The sequence below is a fragment of the Panthera tigris genome, chromosome E1, assembly GCF_018350195.1.
Source record: "Panthera tigris isolate Pti1 chromosome E1, P.tigris_Pti1_mat1.1, whole genome shotgun sequence".
In the NCBI taxonomy this organism is placed as follows: domain Eukaryota; kingdom Metazoa; phylum Chordata; class Mammalia; order Carnivora; family Felidae; genus Panthera; species Panthera tigris.
The window spans coordinates 34,455,606-34,475,674 of record NC_056673.1 but is presented as its reverse complement, the minus strand read 5'-3'; the positions used below and the strand labels follow the sequence as shown (position 1 = coordinate 34,475,674).

General features: G+C 38.2%; 1 protein-coding gene across 5 annotated transcripts in view; it reads right to left on the bottom strand.

The window, feature by feature from the left end:
- SPAG9 (sperm associated antigen 9) overlaps positions 1-20,069 on the bottom strand; it is a 131,653-nt gene that overhangs the window by 38,701 nt on the left and 72,883 nt on the right. For all 5 annotated transcript variants that reach the window (XM_042967705.1, XM_042967706.1, XM_042967708.1 and 2 more), the window contains 3 exons: positions 9,071-9,278; positions 8,462-8,561; positions 2,954-3,075 (listed from right to left, as the gene is read on the bottom strand). In XM_042967705.1, coding sequence (XP_042823639.1) covers positions 2,954-3,075; positions 8,462-8,561; positions 9,071-9,278 — 430 coding nt within the window. The remainder of the gene's footprint in view (positions 1-2,953; positions 3,076-8,461; positions 8,562-9,070; positions 9,279-20,069) is intronic.

Below are 20,069 nucleotides of genomic sequence, written 5' to 3'. Positions count from 1 at the left end.
TATAGAAGATAACAAGAGAAAGAAAATCCCAAGAGTAGGATGTATGATTTCCAAGTTCTAGAAAGTGGCCATAGAGAATACATGACTAAAGTGAATAGAAAAAGAACTGATGAAAATAAAGTCAAAGGATAAGGACAAATGGGGGTGGGGGGAGGTGCCTCTTTTAAATTAAAATCAGAAAAAAATACTCTAAATGCTGAGTATAGGCATAATGATTGCGAAAATTTATATCCTTGAACAAGAAAAGAGTTCTACAATATAGTAATTAAGAAAATGAATAATGAATCACAGAAATGGACTATGTACTTATTTATCAACCCAAGTCAATTAAAGAACTTTGGGAAACAATTTTGTTAGTTTCACTATCTTCCATTTAGTATTACACTTCAATTGCTATCACAGAACTGTACAGAAGAGAAGCCAGGGAACACATGTATGACTTGGAAATTTCATTTACCATCTTTGACCACAAGGTATTCATGTAAGCATGAGTCACTACACTTAAGGTAATAGAGTAAAATCTTCTAATCTGGAACATTCTAGAGAAAAATATATCGGTATCTGAAAAAGGGAAAAGACACTAGTTTGCAGTCTATTTCTTATTTTCGAAGTAGAAAGGAAACCAGAGTTATCAGGATTTTGCTGTTAACCTATTCATTATGCTTAATTTTCTGACTTAAAGAGTGGAAGCTTTCATCTGATTTAAAAGACCACAATTATCTCTAAATACTGTGTGGCTTCTTAACTCTTTACAAAAAGTTAAGTTTGGAACCACCAACCTCAAAAATTATATTATTCAATATTGGATTATGAAGTAATAAAGAGTATACATTAAAAAAGCACTTCATTCATGGGGTACCTGGGTGGCTCAGTCGGTTAAGCATCTGACTCTTGATTTCACCTCAAGTCATGATCTCACTGTTAGTGAGTTGGAGCCCTGCATCAGGCTCTGCGCTGCCTGCATGGAGCCTGCTTGGGTTCCTCTCTCCCTCTCTCTCTGCCCTTCCTCTGCTTCCTCATTTTCTCTCTTTCTCTCTCTCTCAAAATAAATGAATAAACTTTAAAAAAAAAAAAGTGCTTCACTCTGGTTAAATACAAAGAGCAGCATGAAAGAATTTTGGGGGGTATAATGATTCTGCTGGTGATTATAAATTGTGCCCATTTGTCAAAACTCAAAAAATTCACCATAAAGAGTGAATCTTACTGTATATAATAAACACTTAAAAATTCTTCTTTCTAACATTTTTTGCATATACCCTTCAATTTTGCCAGGGACTCAGTTTTCTAAACAGAACTTTTTATGCATAATTAAATGTTAACTAAAGTTACAGTGTAAATTTAAATGTTAAAAAATGGAGTGTTCCTTAAGAATTAATCTTTAGCCCTCCTTGAGAAATGCAAACTCATTCAACTGCTTCCAATCTTTTACTTAGACTTTAACAGTGGAAGTCTATGACTAACTGAGAATAGTTTTATTTACGATAAACTTTCAATCTCCCTTGTGAAATAGACTGTGAGCTCCATTTAGACACAACTTACATTTCCTTCAAAAAATACTTCAAACTTTTGAGGACATAATGGTAATCAATAAATTTAACACAAATTAACGCAAGCAATCCCATTCTATATTCACAAGAACTAACAAAGAGCACCTTTTGAGAACACTATATAGTCTTTATTATAATTACACTAATAGATAACAAAAACTTTTTTTAGAGACCAGTATCTATTCCAAAGGCATAGGTTTTTAATACTGTAAGATTTTCAATTTCTGTAAGGTTTTAAATTATAAGAAGGGTACATCAAAGCTAACTGACATTAAGTCAGAATCTCATAATTATCATTAAAAGAAACTTTATGGATCACCTAGAGCAGGAGTCTACACATTCTTTATGTAAAGGGTCAGATGGTGACTCTTTTGTCTTTGTAAGCCATATGATCTCTGTTACCGACTACTGAACTGCTGGTGGGTCCAAAGCAACTACACATAATAAGTAAACAAATGATAGTGGCTGTGTTCTAATAAAGTTTGATTCATACACACAGGAGAGGAGCTGGATTTGGGTCAGTGAGCCACAGCTGGCTCAATCTTTGAACAAGAATCCAGTTCCTTCATTTCATAGTTAAGAAACTAAGATTGGGAGAGGATAAGCCATTTGGCAAAGGTCACCAGACAAGTACTGGAAGAGCTAAATGCAGTATTCTTTTCAAACCAGGTGTTCTTCAACAACACAAACTCAAAACTGATTACATCCCATAAAGCTAAAACAGAATATTCTGTGAAATCTCAGAAAAAAAACAAGTATTATATACTCTTACTTAATTAAAGTCAACAGAATTTAAAGAAATCTACTTAAGGGGCACCTGAGTGGCTGTCAGTTGAGCACATGACTTTCAGCTCAGGTCATGATCTCGCGGTTTGTGAGTTCGAGCACCACATCAGGCTTGCTGCTGTCAGCACAGAGCCTGATTTGGATCCTCTGGCCCCCTCTCGCTGCCCTCCCCCACCTGCACTCTCCCCAAAATCAGTAAATATTAAAAAAAAAAAAAGAAAAAAGAAATGTACTTAAGCCAGGAACTATCTATCAGTCTATACACATACACATACACATACACATACACACACACACACACACACACACACACACACACACCCCACTGTGCTCCTTATGTGTAATATTGTTCTTGGAATATAGCACAGACTCAATAAAATGTGCTATGTGAATTTCAAAATACAAATTTAAATGCAATTCAATTTGAGAGATATCCACATGCAAAGATGCTTTCATTTAAAATTTTCATAATCTCAAAGAATACTTTCCTATTAATTACCTGAAAGTGCAATCACTGTGTGCTACTGAACTGTTGAGGACATTTTAAAGTAATGTTCAATTAAATCATTTAAAATCTATTTTTAAAACAGTATGATACTTCTTCAGATAAGCTATCATACCTAGTAAATCCGCTCCTTCATCCACATCTCCAATTAAGCCTGAGCCAGCTGAAGACAGTTCTTCAAAGAGAGATTCTGTATTGCGATCAAAAGCTTTGTTCTCTATGCCTTTGGTGGGAGTGCTATGCAACAAAAACAACACAAACAAATCAACAAATGTTACAAAGACGTTGTCAACAGTGTAAAATGAATACAATAGGCAAGTAATTGCCTATTAAATTTATATTTAATACAAAACATAATTTCAAAAGATTTCTGAAAGGTTTCCTAAGCAATTCTCATCAAATTTCACAGATACAATGACTGAAGAGGGGTGCCTGGGTGGCTCAGTCGGTTGAACATCTGACTTTAATTTCAGCTCGGGATCTCACAGTTGTGGGATCAAGCCCCACGCTGGGCTCTGTGCTGATAGCATGGAGTCTGCCTGGGATTCTCCCTCTCCCTCTGTACGCCCCCCCACGCCCCCCCCCCCACAACAGCATTCTCTCTCTCTCAAAATAAATAAATAAACATTTATAACAAAACAAAACAAAAGAACTGTGGAAGAAAATACAGAATGAAAATACAGAATGACAGCCAACAGAGCACTGTTCTGCGTGGCACCTGGCACTGTATAAGCGCCTTACCAAGAATGCCTTACTGAATCCTCGCACCTACTCTATAAAGGAGGTGCTATCATCCCAATTTTATAGAAGAGGAAACTAAAGAGATTTAGGAACTTGCCAAGATTGTCCAGCAAATGAGAGAAAGAGGCAGGATTCAAACCTAGACAGTCAGGTTTCAGAATGCATGATGTTAACTACCGTGTTATATGTTATCTGGGTATAACTTGGCATGGCTGTTTTATTTTTCTTTTAAGGGAAATTACAGAATCTATTAAAATTTATAATATAAATACCCACTGACCCAAAAAGCCAATGTCTAAAAAAATCATTAAAAAACCCTGTCATAAGAAGGAAATTACAAATGTAAAAGGATGATCAGAGTAGCATTCCTATAGTAGCTAAAACTGAAATGACCTAACTGATCATTAACAGGACAGAGGTAAGTTATGGATATACATAAAAGTTAAAGACTTTTAACTTTATAGTTAAAAACATCAAAGTAGAGCTTTACAAACTAAAGAAGCCCATTATATAGAGGTGCTTTTTGTTTTTGTTTTTTTAAAGCAAGTTACAAAACAGTGTATATATAAGCCCTTTATTGCAGGAATATGGAAGGAAATGGGGAAATGTTTGTGTGTGCACTAACATTATCCTGCACAGGATTTCTAGTTAAACTTGGTGGACTAGACATAGTCATTTGTCACCCAATAGGACATAGAAAATAGATAAAGAAATTGCAGCAGACGAAATGTGAACAAAATTCTGTTAAGACAGAAAACAGGCCAGTAACAGAAACGGATTTGACAGACCAGAAAAATCTGATAAGCCACTGGGGTTTAGGGAGGAATGAACACAGCACGTTGCCAGAACCTCTGAGAAGCCCAGGAATTGAAGGAACCAGCAATCTATAGACAGGTGCATGCAAGGGGGAGCCTAAAACAGAAGGATGGGACAAAAGCACAAGAAACCCTACGACAGTGAGGTCCAATCCTCCAGAACAGTGACACCTCCCCCCCCCCCCCCCCCCCCCCAGAGAACTCTTGCTTTTGGCTCAGGTCCTGATCTCAAGGTCATGAGACTGAGCCCCATGTCAGCATGGAGTCTGCTTAAGATTCTCTCTCCGTCTCTCTGCCCCCGCCCTGCTACTAACCTAAGCCTAAGCAAACAAAACAAAATCCCACTAGGGTTTTACTGAGTCCAGAAAAACAAAGTTGTAAAAGAAAGTAAATGTAATCAATATATTCTGTGGCTAAGCTGTGATCAGTATTTATATAGTCATGATGATTTAAATAATGAATGTTAATTTAGCAAACACAGAGACAGAATTATATTGGGAAGATGAAAGGAAGGATGGTGATTTAAGGAGCTATCCTTGTCATCTTTCACTGTAAAGCCAACAGCTAGTATCAGCGTTTTTAAAATCTGGTTCCTTGGGGCACCTGGGTGGCTCTGTCAGTTAAGCATCCGACTTCAGCTCACGTCATGAACTCACTGTTCATGGGTTCAAGCCCCATTTCGGGCTCTGTGCTGACAGCTTAGAGCCTGGAGCTTCAGATTCTGTGTCTCCCTCTCTCTCTGTTCCTCCCCTGCTCTCACTCTCTGTCTCTGTCTCTCTCTGTCAAAAAAAAAAAATAAAGATTTAAAAAAAATTTTTAATTACAAAAATAAAATAAAATCAGGTTCCTCATTTAATCCACAGAACACAGAAAGTGATTTGAGTGACCGTTGTCTCCATTCTAGATGCACAGGAGTGTAGCTAATTCATTAGCACAAGGGATGCCCTAGGGCATTAGGACTTAATTTTCTCACAGAATCTCAGCTGAGAAACAGAAGGAGCAAGGAAGAGAACCATAAGGATGTGATTCCGATACCTGAAGAAAAATGGCAAAAGAGAACTAAGACGTGGCTGCCGCCACACCACAGTCTCAGCTGTGCCGAAGCACAAGTTCTTCATGGACAACCTGTGAAGGCCGCTCTAGTGAGGTCAATTGGGGCTCAACATGCTGGGGGAGAGTTGAGCTCGACATTGACCTGCCCCACAAGAAGGTTGGTATCAATTCTGAGCACAGCATGGACACTCGCTGGAGACCCTGGGAAAACAGGCAAGGCTGTTTCCCACCTCGGCCCCAAGTAGCAAGGGCCTGGATCCCTGCTCCCAGGACGGACCAAAGGGGGCATGACGCTGATCCCTCTCCTGCCTTCTAGACAGACCTGGGGCCTGGCAGTCCTGCCCAGCAAGGCGAGTTCCTACAGAGAGCCTTCCTCGCCCTGTTCGTTTCCCCAGAAAAGTTGAGCCACTTTTGTGGGGGCGGGGGGTGGGGGCTGGTGGGAGAGAAAAAGATAATGAAGAAGAGAGAGACACTGCCTACTGGGAATGGGAACGAGGGGTGGGCAGGGGCAAGGGACTACTACTGCCCTTCAAATTTTGTATTATTACCACTTGACCTTAATACTGCATACACGTAAGAGTCTAATAAAAATAATATTTTTAACTTTTACAGAGGTTCAGAATGACAAAAGCACACAAGTGCTTATAAGCAGCAGCATCTCCTAGGCTTAGGAGAGGACACATAAAAAGTAAATTTCACTTTTTACACTCTGCATTGTTTACACCTTTAAATAAACAGTAAGGAAAAGATGTTTTTGGGAATGCAAGCTGGTGCAACCACTCTGGAAAACAGTATGGAGGTGCCTCAAAAAAACTAAAAATAGAACTACCCTACGACTCAGCAATTGCACTAGTAGGCATTTATCCAAGGGATACAGGTGTGCTGTTTTGAAGGGACACATGCACCCCCATGTTTGTAGCAGCACTATCAACAATAGCCAAAGTATGGAAGGAGCCCAAATGCCCATAGATGGATGAATGGATAAAGAAGATATGGTATATACATACAATGGAGTATTACTCGGCAATCAAAAAGAATGAAATCTTGCCATTTGCAACTACGTGGATGGAACTGGAGGGTATTATGGTGAGTGAAATTAGTCAGTCAGAGAAAGACAAAAATCGTATGACTTCACTCATATGAGGACTTTAAGAGAAAAAACAGATGAACATAAGGGAAGGGAAACAAAAATAATATAAAAACAGGGAGGGGGACAAAACAGAAGAGACTTATAAATATGGAGAACAAACTGAGGGTTATTGTAGGGGTTGTGGGAGGGGGGATGGGCTAAATGGATAAGGGACACAAGGAATCTACTCCTGAAATCATTGTTGCACTATATGCTAATTTGGATGTAAATTTTAAAAAATAAAAAATTAAATTAAAAAAAAGAAAAGATGTTTTCACAGGACACAGCCTTTGAAATCAGAGAGTCTTAGATTGAATGCCAGCTCCACTTGCTAACTTGGTAATCTTGGGCAAGTTACTATACAATTCTGAGCTTCCTTGACTGTTAAATGGGGATAAAGATATTTACTTCATAAGGTTGCAATTAAAACTATATTAAATGAAAAAAAAAAAAAACTATATTAAATGAGGAGCACCTGGGTGGCTCAGTTGGTTGAGCGTCCAACTTTGGTTCGAGTCATGATCTCATGGCTTGTGAGTTTGAGCCCCGCATCAGGCATTGTGCTGAACAGAGCAGAGCCTGCTTGGGATTCTTGCTCTCTCTCTCCCTCTCTACCCCTCCCCCACTTGCTCTCAAAATAAATAAACTATATATATATATAATATATATACATATAATATATATATAAACTATATATATAAAAATATATATATATATAAAATATTAAATGAGGATAATGACAATACCAGCTAACATTTTATTAAAGTAGGCCCTTTGCCAATGATTTAACATACATTTACTTCTCACAATCATCTTAAGTATTATCAGAATTCCTTCCTTTTTTTTTTTTTTTTTTAATTTTTTAATGTTTATTTACTTTTGAGAGAAAGAGAGAGACAGAGGTGTGAGTTGGCGAGGGGCAGAGAGAGGGAGACATAGAATTTGAAGCAGGCTCCAGGCTCTGAGCTGTCAGCACAGAGCCCAACACAGGGCTCGAGTTCATGGACGACTAGAATTCATGGACTGCTAGATCACGACCTGAGCTGAAGTCAGACGCTTAACCAACTGAGCCACCCAGGCACCCCAGAATTCTCTTTTATGGATGAAAAAATATATCTCAGATTCAAATCCAAGGCAGTATTTGAACCCACATAGTCTTACTCTAGGTTCATGCTTTTAACCACGACTGCAGTGATCAATCAATGGTAATTTTACAGTCATTATTATTAAAGGATAAATGTTATAGATGAAATTAGAAGGGAAGTAGCTCCTGTGTGACATTCTTGAACATCCACATGCTTTAGATGACATTGACTAAGATTTAGATGACACATAACAATTCTCTTGCCACCACTAAACAGCCTCCCCATGTAAAATGAGACTGATTTCTTCCAGCATTACAGTTTAGGGGGTGGGAGGAGTCGTTTTTGTTTTTGAGTAGGCTCCAACGCCCAGCACGGGGCTTGAACTCACGACCCTGAGATCAAGAGCCATATGCTCCACCAATTGAGCCAGCCAGGCACCCTGAAGTCATTTTTTAAGGGGGTACATAATCGTTTTCCTGATCTGGGGGAAGGAACAAAGTTTGCTCACATTGTTACTTCCCCTACTCCTGTTTCTGTTTCCTCAAATTCCAGAAAGTATTGGTTACACCTTGGCTGTCTTTTTCCCCTGTCCTTCCATATGTTTCTAACCCCTGATGCTGCAATGGCAACATTTCACAAAATATTTAAACCATTTCAAAAGTGGAAACTGGAATATAATACCAACATTTCTTCAGCAAAACATTTGAATGCATTTTTTCTGCCCAGAGACCAGAGAACAATATGCTTCTGGGAGAGGCGAAAAGGAAGGATAAGATGTCTTAATTTAACATTTACGGTACCTCGAGCCTTTATATCCACTGAGATCTTTGTCCATATCCAACTCAGGAGTGGATTCAATGATTGCTTGAACTTCTGACTTCTCTTCATTTTCAGCAGAACCTTAGGAAAAGGACAAGATGACATAAATAATGCATATATCCCATACTGCCCCTAATATAAAAATCCTGTTGCTTTAATGGTTGTAAATTCATCATTTCAACATAAAAAAATTTTAAGGAGTGGGTTCTAGGAAACATGGGGTTAGACAACATGTCATATTCAATTAACAGTCAATATCAGAAACCGGTTTGTTTTGGGTTTCTTGGGATACAGTCCATTGTATCCCAGGCCAGAACGCCTTGTTTTTGTTTTTTACTAACTAAGGAGTGAAACACAGAGAAATTAAAGATGAAGACTTATGATCTAAGGCCAGGGGCAGAAAAAGACTGTTCTCCTGCGTTTCAGGCTCCCCAAACTCAGCTGTCCAAAATTTTATTTGATCATCACCTCTTTTCAGCTTATTTACAATTGAAGATAATTTTATAACTCTAAAGCAGTAACACTCCTAAAATGTATCTTTTCATACCCACATGATCTTTGCCAGAAAGTAAAGAACTGAGGTCACTTACCTGTTGATACATTTCTAGTTTCTTGAGCTACCTGTACTTCAATATGCTTGCTTATCTCTGGCTTATTTGGTGTATCTGCAACCTTCACAAATCCTTCATTATCTTCCTTTAAGGGAGTATCTGTAGGAATTACTGCCACATCTGACGCAGCTGTTGATGCTGGAGTGGTAGCTTTAGATCCTCCTTGGCTAACATCAGAAAGTTCATCCTACAAAATAAAAAGAATTATGGTAAAATCTTTAAATGATTCATTTACTTTAAACCGTTTTCTTAAATGGGTTAAGGAAAAGACTTACAGAGAGAAAATTCTATTAAAAAATCAGTAACAGTCACTGACTGAAGGGCACCCAAGTGGCTCAGTTGGTTAAGCAACCAACTTGGGCTCAGGTCATGATCTCACAGTTTGTGAGCTGGAGCCTTGTGTCAGGCTTTGTGCTGACGGCTCAGAGCCCGGAGGCTGCTTTGGATCCTGTGTCTCCCTCTTTCTTTGACCTCCCCTGCTCACCCCGTCTCTCTCTCTCAAAAATAAATAAACATTAAAGAAAAAAAAAAAAGACTTAGTGAAGTGCTTACACATACTAAGTATTTAAAGTGTTAGCAATTATTACAATTTATAACAATATACTCTGCACAACTCTGAGAGTTCTGAAACACATGGCCTAAGGCAAAAGCATAAATAAACGTAACTTAAAAAATTAAATTATGCTATGGTGGGGGATGATCTTTAGTGACTTTTATTTCTCCCTTTAAAATGCTATCCTTTTTAACTTTTAAAGAACGTTGTTAAAAACTAACAATATACCAATCAAAATTAAAGCATACTCTAAGCTTTGTATTACACCATCTGAGAGATTTAGGTTGGTTTTGGTGCTGAGAAGTCAGAGTGTGTTCAAATTCAAATTTAAAACTCTACCCAAGTATAAGAAAGCATTTTTGTCATACGGTCAACTACTGGTGCTATGGTGGACAGAAATGACAATGAAAGCAATCAAACTTGGAGAACTTTATCACCCAAACTCTTAGCTTTACAACATTAGAACATTTTCACCTTCATTATCATCTCCTAATATTAATTTGCTATCATGAATTTTGATGTAGTGCAAATTTCACTACCAAGAGTGGCTGAACAAATATAAAACCAATTACCAGATGAGAATATAGATTTATGTAAATTGTATTTGCTGTGGCAAATCAAGAGCTCTTTATCCAGAAGATGTGGTGTGTATATACAATGGAATATTATTCAGCCATAAAAAAAGAATTAAATCTTGCCATTTGCGACAACATGGATGGAGCTAGAGAATATTATGCTAAGTGAAATAAGCCAGTCAAAGACAGACAAATACCATACGATTTCAGTCATATGTGGAATTTAAGAAACAAATGAACAAAGTGGTGTGGGGGAAACAAACTGAAAACCAGACACTTCACTATCCTGAACAAAAGCATGGGTCGCAGAGGGGAGGTGGGTGGAGGGATGGGTGAAATAGATGAAGGGGATCAATGAGTATACTCATCTTGATGAGCACTGAGGAGTATATGGAACTGTTGAACCACTCTCTTATACACCTGAAACTACTATAACACTGTCAGTCTCAAATATAACACTGAGACTAAATATTTATAAATAACTGACATGATATGACTGAATATATATATTCATATATTTGTGTGTGTACATATATATACATACATATATACATATATGTATATGTATGTATATGTATATATATATATATATATATATATATATATATATACACACACACACTGAATAAATAACTGAAATTAAAGTTTAAAAAAAGTTCTTTATCCCTTCCATAGTGTCCTGCCCCCAACTCTTCATCCCTATCCCAGGCTCTGAGGGTTGTTGTTATTTTTTCCCCCTGATTTTTGTTTGTAAATGATGAGAGACGTAAAACATCACAGAATGTGAATGCCACTCCAGCATGAGTTACCCATTTATGAGTCTGAGTATCGTGGCTCTATTGGTGGGCTTGAGCTCTAACACATGGTTAAAACTCAAGTGTTTGCCAATGACCTTCATCCCAGAAAATGCATGCTATTCTCCACATTTATTTCTTTTTGAAAGACAGAGAGACAGAGCGTGAGTGGGGGAGGGGCGGGGGCAGGGGGTACGACACAGAATCCGAAGCAGGCTCCAGGCTGAGCTGTCAGCACAGTTTGCAGGGCTCAAACCTACAAACCATGAGATCATGACCTGAGTTGAAGTCAGATACTTAACCGACAGAGCCACCCAAGCGCCCCTACATATATATACTTCTAAAGAAAGAGTGTACATATGACATAATTTGTAACAGCAAAAAACTGCAAACAACTTAAATGCTTCAAAACAGATTAAGCAAATTACACCATATCCATATAAGAGACTAGTATGCAGCAATTAAAAACTGTGTTGTAGAAGGGTACTTCCTGAAATGAAAATTTTCAAAATATTTTGCAAATGAGACTGGGAACTGAAAGAATTCAGTGCAGGGGTGCCTGGGAGGCTGAGCCTGTTAACCATCTGATTCTCGATTTTGGCTCAGGTCATGATCTCACGGTTATACGATTGAGTCCCTCAGCAAGGAGACTGCTTGAGATCCTCTCTCTCCCTCTGTGTCCCTCCTCCACTCACGTGCACACATGTGCACACGCACACTCTCTCTCTTTCAAAAACCAAAACAGAACAAAAGAACAATTCAGTACAGTATGAGCAATTTAAAAAAATATGGCTAGAAAAAGCTCTGTTACAACAATGATGATTTTGATAGTGGTTGCGACTGGGTAGTTGGATAATGAGTGATTTTTGCTTTTTCTTTTGCCCTTGTTGGCATATATATATGTATATACACACACATATATATACATACATATATGCATATACATGTAAGTAGAAAAAATTACAAAACTCAGAATATAAATCTATATATGTAGTCTCAAACTTCTAGCTATATAAAGTGGCTACAGATAATAGGTAAAAAAACTTTTTACTGCTTTTAATATTTCTCAGTTTCTAAATTTTTTAACGGTAGGCACGCATTACTATCATAAAAAGGAAAAAAGTAAATTAAGTTTAAAATCAATTTGAATTGGGGCGCCTGGGTGGCTCAGTCGATTGAGCATCCGACTTCGGCTCAGGTCATGATCTCGCGGTCTGTGAGTTTGAGCCCCACGTCAGGCTCTGTGCTGACAGCTCAGAGCCTGGAGCCTGCTTCAGCTTCTGTGTCTCCCTCTCTCTCCGCTCCCCTACCCCCCACCCTCATGCTCTGTCTCTGTCAAAAATAAAAAAAAAACATTAAAAAATTTTTTAAAAAAATAAAATAAATTTGAATTAGTATAACTAGATGAAGTTATCTTTCACTTTGAAAGAAAGTTTTGAGAAAACCATTCATACTACTAATGAATTGGGAGCTATCCATTCATTACTGCCTTGTAAGTTTAAGATAACTGTTTATCTGTCACCTTAAGTGCAACACTAAATAACCATATGCTGATAAAATTAGCTATAATGTGGAGAGCCTGGGTGGCTCAGTCTGTTAAAGGTCCAACTCTTGGTTTTGACTCTGGACATGATGCCACAGTTCATGAGATGGAGCCCTGGGTCAGCAAGAGTCGGACACTTAAACAAGTGAGCCACCCAGGCACCCCACGAAGAAAATGTTTTATATTTGTCATGGGCTATCCAAATAACATGAGGTTTTTTTATCTGTAACTTACTTCCCTTTTATACTTTTACCATATAAAAATATTTTACACTCATTAAAATAGCTCACTGTGTGGGCTGTACTTCTGGATCTCAGGGACACAGCATGAGAGCTGAGGAGGGAAAAGCTGTGAATTTCAGGGGACAGTTTTCAAAAGTGGCATTTCTTGTTGGTCCCCCAAGCAGTGGTGACATAAAGCTCCTGAGATTAGTAAAAGCACTGACAGGAAAAGTATCTGCTACAGTGTTTGCTTGGAGGCACCATGTTCTTTTAAAGAAAAAAATTTTTTTAATGTTTATTTTTGAGACAGAGGAAGACAGAGCACAAGTGGGGGTTGGGGCAGAGAGAGAGGGAGACACAGAATCTGAAACAGGCTCCAGGCTCTAAGCTGTCAGCACAGAGCCCGATGCGGGGCTTGAACCCACGAACCGTGAGATCATGACCTGACCCGAAGTCGGACACTTAACCGACTGAGCCACCCAGGTGCCCCTGGAGGCACAATATTCTTACACTGCACCTACTATAAAAGAAATTATGAAATTCTGTCACTAACAATGCCTCCAACTAAGATACAGTGAAGAAAGACAAGCCTAAATATTAACCTGTTAAAAGATAAAACACATCACTTTTGGTCAACAGTAGGTTCATAAGATAGCATGTGCAAAATGAGAGAAAATTCTTATTAGAACCTAATGGAAACTGGGAGCATTTATATAAATTATTCAATATAAAGTTACAGGGGAGTTGCATGCTATTATTTGACATTCAGTCTGTGACTTGTGGAGACCTCCAATTCCTATTTTATACCAGTCATTCGCCAAGTTGTACTGTTTTAGCTAATGGTCTTTTTTTTTTTTTAAGTGTTTATTTAAATTCCAGTGAGTTAATATACAGTGTAATATTAGTTTCAGGTGTAGAATATAGTGATTCAACACTTCCATACATCACCTAGTGCTCATCACAACAAGTGTACTCCTTAATCCCCATCACCTATTTAACCTACCCACCTCCCTTCTGGGAACCATCAAATTTGTTCTTTTTTTCCCCCCTTTGCTCATTTGTTTTGTTTTCTAAATTCCACATATGAGTGAAATCATATGGTATTTGTCTTTCTCTGACTGACTTGTTTAGAATTATACTCTCTAGCTCCATCCATGTCTTTGCAAATGGCAAGATTCATTCTTTTTTATGGATGAGTACTATTCCATTGTGTGTGTGTGTGTGTGTGTGTGTGTGTGTGTGTGTGTGTGTGTATGCATATATATACCACATCTTTATCCATTCATCAGTCAATGGACACTTAGGCTGCTTCTATAGTTTGGCAATTGTAGATAATGCTGCTATAAACACTGGGGTGCATGTTACCCTTTGAATTAGTATTTTTGTATTCTTTGGGTAGATACCTAGTAGTGCAAATTGCTGGATCATCGGGTAGTTCTATTTTTAAATGTTTGAGGAACCCCCATACTGTTTTCCAGAATGCCTGAACCAGTCTGCACTCCCACCAACAATGCAAGAGGGTTCCCCTTTCTCTGCACCCTCGCCAACACCCGTTGTTTAGCTAAGTCTCGATTACATTGCCTCTTTATGTGAAGACCACTGCCCTATCAATTCCAATTATCCTTAACACATCCTCTTCAAACATGTGGCACTGGGTGCCTTACATGGTTGTCAAATCTCTATCAAATGTACTGATTTTGTAACCCATTTCCCCCCTCCAGTTTTTACGGGATTCTCACATTGTAGGCTGAGCATGTCACTGGAGAATGTCCACAAAAAGAAGGACGCTGATTTGGGATTCCAGTGCTATGCCTATAGGGGAACGGTGCTCCGACGCATATTAAATTGTGTTTTAATAGAATAGGCGTCCTTCAAAGATGTTATGTGAACAGGCAAAAAGCACAAAAAGATGCTCAACATTACTAATCATTGGAGAAATACATATCAAAACTACAATATTACCTCACACTCATTAGGATGGCTATCAAAACAAACAAACAGAAAATAACAAGAGTTGGTGAGATGTGGAGAAATTAGAACCCTTGTACACAGTTTGTGGGATTATACAATGGTACACCTGCCCTGGAAACAGTGTGGTATTTCCTCAGAAAATTAAAAACAGAACTGCCACATGATCAATCCAGTAATACCCCTTCCAGATATACATCCAAAAGAATTGAAAGCAGAATCATGAAGAGATACTTGCTCACCCATGTTCATAGCAGCATTATTCAAAATAGCCAAGAGGTTGAAGACCCAAATGTCCATCAAGAGATGAATGGATACATCAAATGCGGTCTATATATACAATGGAGTATTTATTATTCAGCCTTAAAAAGAAAGGAAATCCTGAAACATACTACAATGGAGATGAATCTTGAGGACATTATGCTAAGTGAAATAAGCCAGTCACAAAAGACAAATACCACATGATTCCACATAGATGAGTACCTAAAGTAGTCCAGCTCATAGAAGAGAAAGTAGAATGGTGGTTACTGGAGCTGGGAGGAGGCGGAAAGAGCGACTTGTTTAATAGGTACAGAGTTTCTTATTTGCAAGACGAAAAACCTCTGGAGATGTGTTTCGCAACCATGTGAATATTCTTAACATGGCTGAACTGTGTACTTTAAAAAATGAGTAAGATGGTAAATTGTGTGTGTTTTTTTTTAAATTTTTAGTTTATTTTTGAGAGACAGAGAGATACAGACTATGAGAGAGGGAGACACAGAATCCGAAGCAGGCTCCAGGCTCTGAGCTGTCAGCACAGAGCCCGACGCGGGACTTGAACTCACAACTGTGAGATCATGACCTGACCTGAAGTCAGACGCTTAACCCAGGCACCCCGAGTAAGATGGTAAATTGTATACTGTATGTATTTTACTACACACAAAAGAAAACAGGTGTCATTACTTTTAGCTTCACTTGAGATACCATGGCGAAAGCTATCTGGTCTTTGTGCCCTTTCCTTACTGGTTTTAGAGATCAGGCTAAAAGTCTACAAGCCTTTAGAAAATATTTTCAGTTGTTCCATTCATCAAACGCCTCCCTCGTGTGCTCAGTCCTGTACAGAATACATAGGTCATGTGTTAGTCACCACTGCCCCATAAGTATTTATGTTCTGAGACACTGTAAGTTTACAACTACTGAAGATAAATTATTCCACGAAGGACAACTTGGAAATGTCCAGTGTTTTCCTAAGTAGCCTGCTTGACTTCATCTGAAATAAGCCAAATAAAAGTGCAAGCAACTCTGTTACCTAAGTCTGTCTTTTTTTGTTTGTTTGTTTATTTACTTAGAGAGAGAGAGAGAAAGAGAGAGAGACAGCACTAGCATGTGTGCGCCAGCCAGCAGGGGGGAGGGGCAGAGACAGAGGAGAGAGAGACTCCCAAGCAGGCTCAGTCCCACAAACCTCGAGATCACGACCTGAGCCAAAATCAAGAGTCAGATGCCCAACTGATCGAGCCACCCAGGCGCCCCCTAAGTCTGTCTTTTGGAGTCAAAGATTTTTAAGTCTCATGAAAGTAAAGACAAAATTACAAGAGGTAACCAGCTCCATGAATCCCCACTATAACACTTATCACCTTATATCTTAATTTTTATGTTTACATTTCTTTCTCCACAAGTAAAAGTTAAATGTCTAAAGCAGTGGTTCTTAAGCTCTTTTGATTTACAACTCTCTGTATGGCATAAGAGAAACACAAAATTCTGTGTGTACATTTATTTTCTGGAAAGTTTCATAACTTTGATTCTTAAAGGAGTGTGTGACCCAAAGAAACACTGAGGACCTTAACTCTAGATACAGTTAGATGGACTAACTCTAGATGTTAATTATACTTTGGGTTTAAGAAAATTCTGATTACTAAAGGAGAGGTATGAATGTCCTGGCCCTGAGGATATTTCTGAACAAAGGAGGCGCTGTTTCACTGTCACTGAGAGATGAAGGGCTTCCATGGACCTGGGTGAGTAGTGAGTAGCAGAGAATCTTATTTGTTGTCCTATCCTATCCCCAGTGCCCAGCGTATCAAGACTGACGTGAAGAAGGCTCACAACAGTTGTTTAGTCAATAAAGCCGAATGGTGCCCTGATTGAAGCTAAAGAAATCTGCTCAACTAGGGAGGCAGCCCATGGGAAAATGACACGCTGGGGCAGTCTCCAGGATACATACAAGTTATGTTCATTCTGTCCCGAAGAAGGCATCTGCAAATTTGTACAGGGGTATCTGTATGTTTCTTACCTAGGAAATGGATAGATGGAAATAGGCTGAATTTCCATAGGATTTACTTATATTTTCTCTCCTTTATTTTAAAATGCTGGCTTTAGGGGAGGAATAATTTATAGATTACAATAAAGCCCTAGCAACCACTGGGGAGGAAATATAATTTTCTCCTGTATTTCAGTGAAAAACATCAGTAGTCTTGAGAACAGCAGATGAGTAAATAACCAATAGTTAATCACTTTTGTTTACTTTCTGTAAAGTGATCTGAAACACCATTCTCACATCCTGTTCTACAGCCTTCAGAGGTTCAGGAACACTCCTGGGAAGAAGGAAATATTATACAAGAGATAACAAGATCATGTATTTACTGGGTATATCTGGCTTGCTCTACCTCTCAGGATAATAAGATCTCTGTAACCTGTTGTTGTTGTTGTTGTTGTTGTTGTTGTTGTTTGGGGCTTTTTTTTTTTTAATGTTTACTTATTTTTGAGAGAGAGAGAGCAAGCGAGCAGGGGAGGGACAAAGAAAGAGGGGGACACAGGATCCACAGTGGATCCACAGCCAGCTCTGTGCTGAGAACCTGATGTGGGACTCGAACTCATGAACCACAAGAGCATGACCTGAGCCAAAGTTGGATGCCTAACCGAATGAGCCACCCAGGTGCTCCATAATCTACTCTGTTAAAATGAGGGTTTGGGGGCTTTGTTTTAATTTGATTTAAAAACACCTCCTTAAGCCTCTAGTTTAAAAGATAATCATGGCTCAGAAATCAGCACTTGGATCATGTCTTACCTAACTCTTTACCAATAAATGGCACACCATTTAATCCTTTCGTCTTTTCACACAACTCTGAAACCCTCCTGAAATCTATTCTAATCATCTTGCATATTTAACATGCAAAACATTCCAGTACACTTGGAAATGTTTACTGCACCCTCCTCTCACCCCACTGCCATATCTGGAACTGTTAGATATCACTAATAATCGAAGGGTGACCAAGATTGAAATCCTTTTTCACAAAAACAACTATTTGTTCATTTTCTTTGTCTCTATCTCTACATTTGCCCTCTATGAGACAAGTGTTTCTCTCAAACACAAAGCAACCATAAGCTTTAAATATTCTTGGTCTGGAAATTCATCAAAGTGTTTTTCAAAGCCTAAAATACGGCTGCTAGCTCTCTGTTAATTCTCTCAAAAAGCCATAGATTATCAAGGCATGATTCACTTTATAAAAAACACACTGCCTTTCAATGTTTGTTATATGATCTTTGACTCTGGGTCATCATCATCTTTAACCCTTCTCAACTGTTCAATTCATCAAAAGCTGGCAGGGGGGTGGGGGGGGGGGGCTTTGGGTGGCTCTCTATCAAAATGGAAAAACTGTGAACACACATTTTTTAATAAAAAACAAACAGCAAACTACAGGAAAATACTTAAGAGTATATAGCCATTTATCTTACAAAGATATTATAAGTATTTATTATCTATGTGCATATATAAAAGAAAAAGGTCTAAGGACAGATATGCCAACGATTCACAATGACTACAGAAAAGTAGGGAATTTAGGCTTGGAGAAATTTTAGTCTAGATTCTTCAATATTATTTAAAATTGGGAAATTGAGTTAATATTAAAAAATTATGAATCCTGTTTTATAAAATATTTGGACACAGAGAGCACCTTAATAATATTTCTAGTATCTGGTATAGTGGGCACTAAATAAATACTTTTTTTTTTTAGATTTTAATGTTTATTTATTTTTGAGAGAGAGAGAGACAGACAGACAGACAGACAGACAGAATCTGAAGCAGGCTCCAGGCTCTGAGCTGCCAGCACAGAGCCTGATGTGGGGCTCAAATCCACAAACCGTGAGATCATGACCTGAGCCGAGTTCGAACACTTAACCAACTGAGCCACCCAGGCACCCAATAAATACTTTTTAACACAAAAAGCAAAGTACTCAGTTTTCAACATGAAATTATTAGTTATTTTTCCTATTCTAAAAGCTTGTCTAAACATTAAATATCAATAAGAATATAATAAATACTTAAGTGCCAATTACTTCAAAAGAAGCCATCTTTGATGCAAGCTTTAAAAAACCATAATTTTCAAATGGTATTATTTATATTTTTACCAATTTTCATTCTCAACATACATTAGCACCTTGGTCAACACACTACCCAGTAAGTATGCCAAAAAGAAAAAAAATCTCACTTCAAACACCCACTAAGAAGGAACTAATTCCATTTTCCCTTCTCAAGCAAGATTTTAGTTATTTATTTTTTTACATCTATTTATTGTTGAGAGACAGAGTGAGATAGAGCACATGCTGGCAAAGGACAGAGAACAGAAGGAGACACAGAATCTGAAGCAGGCTCCAGGCTCTGAGCTGTCAGCACAGAGCCCGATGCGGGGCTAGAACCCACGAACCGTGAGATGATGACCTAAGCCGAAGTCAGTCACTTAACCAACTGAGCCACCCAGGCGCCCCTCTCCAAGCAAGATTTTAAAGGGGGAGAACGTATATACCTTACAATTTTGTCAGTTGTACCTCAGTAAAGACGAAGGAATGGATGGATGAATAAATTAATAAATTAATTAATTAATTAATAGGGAGAAAGTACTGAAGATTAAAAGCAGTAAATTTTCCATCTTTTATTCTCTTTGAACCCCAACCATCAGCTGTGGCTGGTTCCTGAACTTATCATATGAGGATATATGTGAGGAAAAAAGCTTATATACAATAAATGAAGTTACAGAAGAAATTCCTTATCCTTTGTCACAAGCAAAATCATGAAATATTACAACATATAATCCATTTTTCTTAAAATTGTATTTTATTTTACCCTATTCTAAACGCTACTACAAAAATCCAAAAGGAGGTAATATATAGTGTAAACAAATGGAAAAACACAACATAAGCATCAAAGAAATGCTACAGGCAATCACGTTTCAATCAACAAGCACATTCAATCCCTGAGCAGCAGTGAACTGTAGTGAGGGGACACAGAAAAATAAAAGAGCGGGGGGCATCTGCTGGTGCCAGAAAGGAAGTGAAAGATACATAAGTCAACCTGA